General features: G+C 49.1%; 2 protein-coding genes across 2 annotated transcripts in view; one reads left to right on the forward strand and one right to left on the reverse strand.

Moving 5' to 3' along the window:
- Positions 1-1,414: 1,414 nt before the first annotated feature.
- Positions 1,415-4,999, forward strand: LRIT2 (leucine rich repeat, Ig-like and transmembrane domains 2). Its single transcript, XM_014877961.2, has 3 exons — positions 1,415-1,524; positions 1,914-2,695; positions 4,194-4,999. The coding sequence occupies exons 1-3, from the start codon at positions 1,415-1,417 to the stop codon at positions 4,997-4,999; spliced, it is 1,698 nt and encodes a 565-aa protein (XP_014733447.2).
- Positions 5,000-7,076: 2,077 nt separating this feature from the next.
- CDHR1 (cadherin related family member 1) overlaps positions 7,077-12,113 on the reverse strand; it is a 45,175-nt gene continuing 40,138 nt past the window's right edge. The window contains exon 17 of the mRNA XM_014878019.2: positions 7,077-9,871. Within this exon, the coding sequence (XP_014733505.2) occupies positions 9,320-9,871 (552 nt within the window). The 3' untranslated portion in view covers positions 7,077-9,319. The remainder of the gene's footprint in view (positions 9,872-12,113) is intronic.

Below are 12,113 nucleotides of genomic sequence, written 5' to 3' on the forward strand. Positions count from 1 at the left end.
AGCCTTTCCCCTTCACTCCCTGCTCACTGGCATGTTTGCATACAGGGCAGTTGTTGCAAAATCAAATACTGCACCACGGACAAATAAGGAATATTTCAGCTGAAAAACCCAAACCATAACAATCCCATATGCTTGTGGTTAGATGTGAGGCACTGCCAGCAACAGCATCCCCACAGGTCCACTCCTTGTGGCCTGCTCCCTGTACATGGGGAACAGAAACAAAGCACTGTATCAGTCCCCAGAAGTTTCCCCACCAGTTCATTTTGCTGATTTGCCATGAAATAAAAGCGCCTGTTGATTTACAAACTGCAGAATCAAGCCTGTGTGTTCTGTAGGCTGAAAGCAGCACAACACTGAGAGCCACATATAGCTCTAAGCTGCCACGATTTAAATATTTTTCTATCCTGGTCGCATAGGTTAGAGGTTAAGCAGGTTCAGGCTAATCTTGCTTGGTGACCCAGCGTCACACCCAGGGGCAGTGAGGCGCAGCCCTTTTCCCAGGCGTGCTCCTGCGCAGGCTGCAGTGATGCCCGTCCACACTAGATGGCCCCAGGAGAACGCAGAACTCCTTGGAAAGCATAACTGAAACCTGCTGTTTTGGATTAAGAGATCCATAAATTTGGTTACTCAAAATCCCTTCTCACTACGGCTTAGTTTTTCAAGATGACTGAAAGGTAGTCGGCTCGTGTCTTCTGAGGGAAGCCAGAGAACAGCACTGAAATTTTGTGTTTATATAAAAGAGATTGACTTCCAAGATACTCTCGCCAGAGAAACCCATGGACTGGCCACAGCTATGCTGCTGTTTTCACTACCAACATGTAAGAACTGAGCTACTGTGGTGAGGAGGAGTCGTTTCAGAGGAAACAGGTGCCACGCCTATGCTGCCACGCTGTAACATACTAGTTTGGGGAATAGGTTTTGCACTCACCATGAGCACAACACATCCTGCACAGAGCTGTGGGCAGGGTTTGGGGGACGATGGACTGTGCAATGGGGCACCATGGCAAATTACAGCCGTGAAGTCTGGCCCTTACTGTGGCTTTCTGCCTTGATAAAAGTAATTAAAATACAGGAGACAGACTCCGTGAAATTAAAAAAAAAGATAAAAATTGGTTAATTACTTGCAAGGGCTTGGCAAAAGAAATGGTTTTGGCTCCATCTTCATACTCCCAACCAAATAAATATGTCTGTCAGAGTCCCCTCAGCTGGAGGAGAAATGCCAAGAGTGGTCCTGCAGGTGATTTTTAGCACTTGGACACAGACTGAGAACCACACTGCATGTCTTCCTTAGGGTTGGGTCTCCAGCAGGATTTATTTCTGCGTCAAGGAAGATTACAGTTAATAGGATTTGCTTCTTGGAGGCTGTTGGTGTGTTTGGTGCAAACCCCTGCACAGTGCTTTCTTAAAGGAGAATATGGACCCTGTCTGTCATATTTTTCTTCTTCTTCTGGCCTTCCACAAGATAAACCCATCAGTTTCATCTTGCATCACAGGATGCTCTTGTTCTCAGGACAGCTTTGGAAGGTAAGAACACTGTTACCCCTGTTGTAGCACCAGTGAAGGGGCTCAGACAGCCCCAGTAGGAACTTGCTGATGATGCGAGCACAAAAACCAAGCGGACTGATGCATGGAGTGCCATCTCTAATATTTGAATTGTGCTGTCCTGAGCACAGAATGAGATCTCTCTTATTTCCTTGAGAAATGTAGTTACATACATAGCCATTTTCATGACTTGATGCATTCTTTATGGTAAAATTGGTGTAAACCCTAGGGATGGATGGATGGGCTGCTTATGCATGCCCTACATACTATACCTTATATTCAAGTGCTTGTAGACCTGCATAGGGAACTAACTGGTTTATTTGCCTCAAATGTGCTGTGTGACCTGGAAAATTTTCTGGTTTCGTCCCTAGGAGTTTGCTCTGCATGTCTGCACTGCTGAGGCAGATCCCTGCAAACATCCCTCAGGACATCCGGAAAATTAGAATAGAAAATTCTCACCTAACAGAATTGCCTCGTGGCTCTTTTGAGAACGCTAGTGCCTTGGAGTATCTGTGGCTCAATTTTAACAACATCACAGTGATGCACATCAAGAGCCTGGAATATCTGCCAGCTCTGAAGGAGCTGCGCTTGCAAGGGAACAAATTAAGTTCGGTGCCATGGACAGCATTTCAAGACACCCCGACTCTGAAAATCCTGGATCTGAAGCACAACCGGCTGGATGTCCTGCCAGAACACGCACTCCGCTATCTGCCCAACCTGACCTACTTAGATCTATCCTCAAATCAGCTTACCATCATATCCAGGGATGTCTTCTACAACTGGCCTGTCTACCAGAGAAGCCAGAGGACGGAGGGGCCGTTGGAAGCCATTTCCAATGCCGTCCTGGCCCTCCATGACAACCCCTGGATTTGTGACTGTCGCCTGCGGGGATTTGTCCAGTTCATCAAGTCTGTGGGCCCACCTATTATTCTGATGAATTCCTATTTAACTTGCTCAGGCCCGAAATTCAGGACAGGGAAGTTTTTTCATGAAGTGGAGCTTAACAGCTGCACGAAGCCCCTGACCTCAGCCCTTGACACCAACCTGACAGTCCCAGCAGGGTTCAACATCACCCTGACTTGCTTTGTGCAAGCCAGCCCTTCCCCAGCTGTCTGGTGGACCTATGCACTCAAACTTTTAAGGGCATTTAATGGTAAGCAAAGCTTTTTCTTCTTCCTTTTTTTTTCCCATTAAAAATTTATGCTGTACTATTCTACTTACATAGGTCTGCAGGCCATCACAGTCACCACAGCAACCCAGCCCCTTTAGAGCACCACAGTTATTGTGGTGGCAGTAATCCAAATGATCTTAATCATACTGTGCATCTAAGCACATCTGACCAGCATAAGAAGAGCTGCTTCATGCAGGATATCAATCAAAGAAAAAAAAGAGCATGGCCTCATTTTTATACAATTATCTTACTTGTGCATTTTAAGAAGCAGCTCTTTCCTCATGAGACATGATGCAGGAACTACTAATCTTATATTAGTTGTACATACTTAATAAAAATGTAGTTACCTAAATATGCATGTATATTTATATATATTATATACTACATATTCAACTATATATTATATACTACATGCATATATGCACACACTCTGTATATTTGCATGTAGATGTGTTTGTATGAGCCCACACACATATACACAGACTTGTATGTTCCTATGCTATTCCCATATATTCCCTCGAGAAATACTAGAGAAACCACAAAACTGTGGAGCCCCATTTCCTGTCTGTGTCCATTCACGTTCCACCAATTGAAACAGAAGGTGGTGTTTTCCTGAAGTCTCGCTTATTTGTATTCTTTAACAAAGGTGTTGTAATACGAGACCTTTTCCTCTTCCTCCCAATTCGTCCTCCCTCATGTTTATTTTTACTGAGAGCCTTCAATAGGACAAGTTGCTATTTTCATCAGGTAAGGTAATAAGACATACAGGCAGCCAGCACACAGGCTGTGTGTCCCTAATAAGCCAGCTAACTAAATAGGATAGCATTAGCCCTTAATCCTGGGCTGATATTTGCTTCAATTGCAGCGCTGTAGCAGCACTTGAGTGTCTTTCCACAAGCACATGCTGATTAATTACATACAGTTTCTTCTCAACCACAGCCACACACACACACACACACACACACACACACACACACACACACACACACACACACACACACACACACCTATGTTTGGGTAGATGACAGGGTTTCACCCTGTTCTTAAAACTGCATTTCACTTCCAGCCCGACACTTTCCAGCTTCATACACCTATTTTGTATGAGCCTCTTGAGATGAACATTTTTAATTCTAACAGAGGATGGAGCATGTGTCCAAAATGTAGGTGTGCCTCCTCAGTGCCTCTCCCGGTTTGTCCTGACCTAAGAATGCTGACGGCAGATGGGCAGCTCGGCCTCTGTCCACAGCAGCTTCTCCTGGGTCAGGGGTGGGACACAGTCCCAGTTTCCTATGCCTGGGTGTCCCAGTGCGTTTACTGCCATTCAGACAAACACTTTGCTGTCAGCTCTGCGGGGTTTGCCACATTCCCGTGCCCCTCTTCCTTTCTCCCTGGGCAGAGCGGGTCCTGCGTTGGCCCCGTCCCACACAGGCCTTGGGGCTGCCCAAGGGCTCCGTGCTGACCCCCTCACCTCTGCCCGCAGTGTCCACGGAGCCCATCAGCGAGGACACCGTCCGCTCGGAGCTGCTGATCCCGGCGGCACGGCCATCAGACGCCGGCAACTACACCTGCACCGCCGCAAACTTCTTGGGCAACACCTCGGTGGCCATCAACCTCCGCGTGGTGGCCCCGTGGGCGTCCACCACGCCCCGCGGCTGGGCGCCCGCGGCCGCCGCGGAGCCGGGCGCTCACGTGGAGGTGCGCATCGCCAAGCAGACGGTCTACGGCATCACCCTCGAGTGGTTCGCGGCGGCGGCGGCGGCGGCCGAGCCGGGGGAGACCTGGTACACCCTCCTGGTGGGCCGCTACGACGCCGCCCAGAAGGACACCATCTACATCGGGCCCGGGGTCAACACCTACTCGGTGACCGACCTGCTGCCCGCCACCAAGTACGAGGTGTGCGTGGCCGTGCGCAACCAGGCTCCCCGCAAGGGCCAGTGCGTCGTCTTCGTCACGGGCAGCGACGTCAGCCAGATGGAGCAGCGCGAGAAGCTCATCCACATCGTGGTCATCGTGTGCGCCATGGTGCTGGCCGTGCCGGCCGGCATGTACGCCTGCACGGCGGAGGCGCTGCCCGGCTGCCTGGCCCGCTGCCCCAGCGCCTGCCCGCGCCGCCGCCGCCGCGGGGGCGCGGCGCAGGCCGCGGGCAGCAAGGAGAGCACGCTGGACAGCCTGCCCGCCGGCAGCGAGGACGGGCTCTGCCGCCCCGACGGCGGCCGCGGCGCCCGGGACCGCCCGGAGCCCGGCAAGGCGCGGCAGCCCCACAGGAACAGCGCCGACCTCTACTAGGCCGGGCCTGCCCGCCCTGAGGGCGCGGCCTGCGGCACCTTCCGCACGGCACCTGGGGCCGCAGCCAGAGCTGAAGGACAGCGGCAGGGCGGCTCTGCGCTGCGCGAACTCGGGCACGGCGGGCACACCGTCCGTGTTTGCGGCGGGCTGGGGGATCCCTGGGAATGGAGGTGCCCGGGCTGTCCGGCCACAGGTGTGCGTGGAGCTGCCCCTGTAGCGCTGTCATGGAGCAACGCACACTGATACACGAAGAAAACTAGCACTAACAAAAAAAAACCCCAAACCCCGAACCAATAGTAGTGCTTGTGCCCGAAGGCCAGAGGTGTCCCGTCACCCACCCACACAGGTGTGTGTTTAACTATTTATGTGTGTCCGCAGCTCTGTCCATTGCCGGGTGCCAGCTTCTCCTGTGTGCTAGCTCCTGGGAATGGACAGGGGAGCTGGGCACGGCTGTGGTCACAGCCCAGCAACAACAAATGGTGGGGAGGATTAGGTCAGCATGATGAAGAGATTTTATTTTACTTGGAGAAAAATTATTTTGACCAGAGGTGTTGGTTTCGGGGGTGGGGTTTTTTGTTTGTTTTGCTTTTATTTTTTCTTACTCCTTAAGGTTTACGCAGCCCTAAGAGATTCACAGCTTTGGTTGTACCACAAACAGGAAAAGTGCAAGTGCTTGAACCAGGCCGGTGGGACAAATGGACAGGGGTAGAGAATACAGTGGAGCAGGGGGTTGGGATCTGAAGATGCAAGCCAGGCACATTCCCTAAATGCAGACAGGTGCCTGCCTATCCTGCTGGTTTGAAACCAAAGCTTGCCTCTTTATGCTAGAGGCAAAAAAGCCCAAAGATGCATGTAAAAGTGACTGCCTCCCGCTTGTGGAGCAGCTCAGTGCTGTGATTCTCAGGGGTCTGAGGACATGTGACTTATTTTTTTTCTTTTTTTGACCTCATGCTTTCCAGCACAACCAAAGCATGTGACCCATAGACCCACAGCCCTTGTTATATGTGTTATAGTTCGTCTCAAAAAGAAAAATCTAGAGTAGACACCCCATCTGTTGTGAGCTTCATGCTGTGGTAGCTTGGCTTTCTAATTGTATTTTGTTTTTTGGTGTGTATATTCCATGCAGTCTCTCCTCAAGCCCTATTATTCCTCCTTCAGTACCTCCTTCTGCTGTACCGTACTGCACAGCTTTTGAACACAGCTCTGTTTGTCACTGCTGACTCTTGCTGTTAATATTTCACAGGACTTCCTAGTCTCGTCAGTCTTTTAGTGTCAAAGCAATAAACACAACAGGTTTTCAGAATACACAGAGGTCCTCTGCTTCATCTCTGGCCTTTTACAGTTACATATTGCAAAGAAACCTGGATTCCAAGGAGCTCCAGGGTTTGGCTGCAGGCATGGAGGAGGCCAGGCAGCTTCAGTACAAATCACAGGGGTTTGAAGTGGTGAGGAAAGGGCAGAAGCAGCTGGCCAAGCAGGAAAACCTTGTCCTGGGAAAGCCTCCACAGACACAGCTAATACAGAGATACAGACCTGCATGAGGTGATGCTGGTTGAAGACCAGTGTGGGTGGGGGGTAGTAAATAACAAAGCACTGTCAGTAACGACGGCCTTCTTCCACCACAGTCAGCAGGGAGGGACAACAGCATACTATAGAGACTGGAGAGAGCTGCTGAATCACAGTGAGGAAACAGCCAGGGAAAGACAAAACATCCCTGACCTCGTGGAAGAAGTTCATAACAAGTGGCAGACACTGGACACTAGCATCAGACTGAACCTACAGCTTCCCTGCCCCCCAGGCCATGCTGCAGTGGGCTGTAGTACCACAGCAGCTTGGCCAGGGGCTCTCTGTGATCCTGCCCATGGCCTGTGCCAATGACACCCTGCTTCTCACCTCCTCTCCTTCCAGCCTGGTGTTGTCCAAAAACCACACAGCCCCCCTCCTTACTTGCAGCCTGCAGAAGGGTCCATTTGGTCATCCTAAAATGTGGCCTATGGCTGTCTGGTCACGTAACAGGTGATGACAAGGCATTGTTGCCAACAGAAGCACACTAAGCACAGAAGCACCTTTTGCAGATTTTTAAAAAATTTATTTATTAAAAAAACTCTTTGAAGTTGAAATACAGAGTAACTGGGAAAGAATCTCACAACATGGTAATAAGACATCTTTATTGCCTCTTAAATATAATCTCTAAGACTATAAGCCTGTAATTCCTGTTAAATCTGACTTAATTGAATGGTCTTTATAGGCTTTCCACATTAGAGAATGAACACTGAATACTGGTAATAACACAACACTGGGAAGACAGTGGTATGGGGAATAAATCACGAACTTCAGGGAGCATTGCAGAACCTGTGGACACTCAGCCAGCAGGAGGCAGGTTCTTGCACAGGGCAGCAGGAGTAGGTTCAGGGGCTGCACATCCCCTCCCTCCGGCCACCTTATGGCCAGGGGACAAGGACGAGGTGAGTGGACAGGTGAGAACCTGGGCCTCACATCACAGTGCCCCAGGAGGAGGGATAAGCAAGAAAACAGTAGAGAAAAGGAGAGATGTGACAGGACAGGCTCTGGGAGCAGCGCTCTTGCCATGGCCCCCAGCTGGGACTCTCCTGCACCTCTTAGCTACAGCTGCTGGCTCAGCTCATGGGTGGCATGAGCCACAAGCACAATGGCTTCTAGGCAGAATGACCTGAAGTTAAAAAATACAAGATTTTCCTTGTGAGTGGGTAATTTTATATTCAACCAGCTATTCCCTAAACTGATGAAGTCCTGGTGCAAAAAAGGGAATTATTTCAGCTACTGGAGTGAGAGGAGATCCTGAGGGCCAGGTCTGCTGATTCAACTGAAATGACAGCTGGAGAACTCTCATGAATCCCTTGAATTAACACAGTGTGTCCTGTCAGGTTTGCTCCCCACCTTGATGTTCCTGGTACCATGACAGCACAGCTTCTCTGCAGGGCTGGGTCTCAGAGACAGGGTGCAGGGTGCTGCTCCTCAGCCAGCTCAGTTGATGCTGCCTTCTCCCCAGGGGATGGAAAAGACCCAGGCCCAGCTGAAAAAAATCTCCTCAGAAACAAATCTGAGGGGGGGTCTGTGGGGTATATCCAATGAAAAAAGTGCTCTACTCTGGGTGCCTTTTTACTGTGACATAACAGGAAAATAAAACTTGTCAGCTGCCCTGCAAGTCCCCTCCCATTAACTGTTGTTCAATTCACTCAAAAATACTGATTAGAAAAACCTGAATATTTTATGGAAGCCTCCTTTTGCACACACCAGTCCATGCAACAAGCCAGGAGAGGTGATGAAATATATTCCTTGACACCTTCTGCTAGCAGTGTACAACACCACACAGTCTTTCCAGACACTTGCCTGACCAACATATGCAACTTTCCAGCACTTGTCTCTGTCTTCCACTTATAATTTACCTCTCAGTTTTACCTTGTCTTCCCTGTGTTTCTATTCATGTCCTTGTCGTGCTGGGCTCCCACTCTTTTGGGGCGCGGTGTCAGAAGGACACAGTGCTGAGTGGGCGCTGCTATTGAACTTCTGTGCTCAAATCTTGCCCCTGCTGGTCCAGGGAAGGCTGAGGTGCCCCTCCTGTCCCTCCTCAGCAGGCAAGTCCAGGGCAGAAGCAAAGCACAGCATCATGTCAATGTGCTCTGGCAAAACCCAGCGTAAGCTGCAGGAAAACGAAGAATTTCTCCAAGCCTGCCCGCTTACCTTTCAGGAATGAAGGTACTCAGGCCATGAGCACATCGCTCCGCCAGCTGTTGCAAAGCACTTTGTGCTCTGGGGACAGGGCAGTGTCATTGCTGTAGGAGACCTGCACCTCTACTCAGTACTGCTGCCACAGCCAGGCTAACCTCTTCAAAAATGGGTCTGGGATTTGAAGTGATGGATTTTCAGACATCTCAAACCCACCTGTCAGACCAGGTCAGAAGAAGCATCCACCAGGGCCTTGGTTGCCGAGCATCTTGTTTGAAAACCCAAGCTCTGGGTAGAGACCTCCAAACCAGGGGCAGACTGAGTCCCTGTTCACCTGGGGAGACTGTGGCTGGTGCACTCAGCACCGTGGTCAGACACAGCTGCAGGGAGGGCCCATGGGACACGGCCGCAGGAACCGCAGTCGCGACTGGACACGGAGCACTTCTGCGGGGGGGTGACTCTGTAGCACGTGGTACTTGCAGAAGGTGAGGGGTGACTATCACAGCGAGAAGCTGCTCTGGTTCACAGGGTCCTGACAGACACAGGGAAGAGACAGCACATAAAAACATCCATGCCCAGCCACAGTCTGCAGTCTCTGGGGGCTGCTGAGAGCACCTAGATGTGGGGCTCCCCAAAAGCTGCGTTCCTCTTCTCGAACCTCAATTTGAGCTCTGACACGAGGGCGTTGTGGGTGCTGCTGTGACCTTTCTTCTTCGGTGGCTTGATTATGTGCTTGGGAGTGAGGGAGCCAGACACGGTTGGCACCCGCCACCCTGGGGCATCGCCCTGGGGAGCCAGGGCAGGGGGTGGTGGGGGCAGGGGGGCTGCCGGTGGCACAGGGAGAACCTGGACGTTGTTGTTGCTGTTCTCATTGTGTAGGCTCTTGACGTCCTCCTCCACGACAAACTTCTCTGCAGCATTGCTGGGCCTCTTGAACTTCAGCCACTCCATCCTGATTGTCCGGGATGGCGGCATCTGTCTCTTTTTTATGATCCTTCTCACCGGCATGACTCTGTTGGACCGCTTGTTGCGCCAGAACATGGCAGTAGAGATCATGATAGTTATCAGCACCATTATGCCCATGACACCAGCTAGCACTCCTAAGGCTTTCATGGGGTTATCTTTAGTTTGCATCAAAAAGTTGGCCATAGGCCCTTTGTGAAGAGTCTGTAAAGGAGTACAAAGAAAACACATGACTTACTCTATGGGACAGACAGTGACCCAGAAGTTTCATTTGTCCAAAATATGTTACAAGTAGAGCTGATTGATGGAAGTTGTCTCTAAAAAAAACCAATGAGAGTCACACAGCCAGTCCAGTTCAGGGGTGGAGAATTTAGATGGGACTGGAGACTGGGTAAACATTATAGTACTGTGAGGTAGATGACTTGAACACAAAAGCTTACAGAAATATTGCCACCAAATTAGGGCATATTCCTGCATGTCACAATAGTGTTTAACTTGCAAGAATGGAGCAAGAAAATAATTGGCTCAATTACTGAGCATGGCATTGAAAAGGATTAGGAGAAAACTTCTGCTTATAAAATGTCAGTATACAAATGAGTAGTTAGCAGATATGTGCTGCATTCTGTTTTCCAGTACTCTTTTACAGACATAACAAAACTCTTTGAGGTAGGGGAGATAAGTGGAGCTAAAGAGCTTTGTTTATAGAAAGAAAAGAAATCAGCAATGAGATAAGCTACATATGGCATATTAAGGACAAATGAATGGCCAGTTCACTTTCCAGCTTAGCACACTGTGCGTCTTGGAGGTCCCCGTATAATTTTGCGGATTTTGCCCTGTGGGTGGAGCTTGGATCTTTTCACACTTTTCCAGTACATGATGGTGGAGATCACCATTGTAACAGAAATGGTGGAAAGGACGCCACTCATGCATATTCCATATATTGTCCATGGACGCTTCTTGAGGCCTAAAATATAGGATTTTACCCTGGACTTGATCTGGAAATATCAAAAATAAGAGAAATGGTCAACCCTCACATGGTTATATTTGAAAGAGGCCAGTATCTATTATAAATACAGCTGGGGAACTAGGCTGAAATGTGTACAGGATAGAGAGCCTAAAAAATAAAAGGAGCTAAGTGTTGAACTAGGCACAGGAGAGGAGGCAGTTGCAATGATGTTGAACTGAATCCAGAAACAGCAAAAGAAGTTAGGAAGCACATATAAACACCTGGCTGATGGGGGAATAACGGGTAGAGGCATGGCACATGGATCACCCTTATTCAAGGCACAGTAGTCCATCCCTGGACTGCATTTCCAAGAGAAGTTCATCGTGAATATAGGTGGTACCTGAACAGACAGTAGTGCTAGGCAAGGCTAGGAGATCCTTCAGAAATGGCACATTCACATGCAGGTTTGGTTACTGAGAGTAACCAAAGTCATGTGTGGCTGCAGAAAGACAGGGCTGCCCACTGTACCCCAGTCCCCTGTCTTTGACTCCTTGAGGGAATCCTCACCCAAACTTTGCATGTCTAGTGATCTGCGTTTTAGTTAGAGGTCTAAGCTCCCAGCTTTTGGTCAATGGGGAGAAAAGGACCCTGCTGGAGCAGTAGTCACCATGTGCTAAAATAGGTATCAAAGGCAGTGTGTATAAGGAGAACCTTGTGAGTAGCTTGGACTTGAACCTCTGACTTGTAGATCAGATGGATTTCCCTGTGTGACTCGAATCTAGGATGCCCATTTCTTTGCCCTCCCCAGTCTGTGGGGGAAGATGACTAAGAGTATCCCAGAGTGTGCTTCAGAGTTCCTCTTGTCATTAATGTCACATCCATAAACTTCGGGCATGTAAATTAGCTAATAAATACCTCCTTGTATTAATTTCTGTGTTTTCACAACCTACCTCAAACACGTTATCAAGCCCGTGCTTCTCCTACCCTGAATGTGTCCCACTGCCAACAAGAAAGGGGCAAAGAAATGCTAGTGAAACTCACAGACTGTGTCACTGGGCAGGTAGGGACAAATTTTCATTATTTTGTTGTGCAGAGAGTTCTTCCAGTATTTAATTAGGAATGGACCTGAACTAGAAACCAAAAGCAAAGCAGCCCATGACTTTGATGGAGCTTAGACTCACATCAGCTTTGCTGTTCTGCATTACATGGACTTTTTTGTACTTAAATTCCATAAGATGCTAGAAATTCTATCCTGGCTTACTTAGCTTCATGTGAAAGTCAGATGAATTAAGTGTCAGATAAACTCTGCTAAGTAGTATGTGACCTGAGTCCACCTATTACGAGTTTTGTCAAGATCTGTCTTATAGGAAGGCACTGATAGCTGAAGAGTATTTGACTAGGTATTTGAAAACCTTGAATAAATGAAATTAGACAGAAGTACACATTGCCCATGTACTACTGCTGCGGAGGTAACAACAGATAAAAATTGCATGGAGAGTT

The sequence above is a fragment of the Sturnus vulgaris genome, chromosome 8, assembly GCF_052056855.1.
Source record: "Sturnus vulgaris isolate bStuVul1 chromosome 8, bStuVul1.hap1, whole genome shotgun sequence".
Classification (NCBI taxonomy): domain Eukaryota; kingdom Metazoa; phylum Chordata; class Aves; order Passeriformes; family Sturnidae; genus Sturnus; species Sturnus vulgaris.

Coding starts and splice junctions, on each gene's coding strand:
- LRIT2 (XM_014877961.2), top strand. CDS start 1,415: ATGGACCCTGTCTGTCATATTTTTCTTCTTCTTCTGGCCTTCCACAAG. Junction 1,525..1,913: donor TCTCAGGACAGCTTTGGAAG/GTAAGAACACTG, acceptor TTTCGTCCCTAG/GAGTTTGCTCTGCATGTCTG. Junction 2,696..4,193: donor ACTTTTAAGGGCATTTAATG/GTAAGCAAAGCT, acceptor CTCTGCCCGCAG/TGTCCACGGAGCCCATCAGC.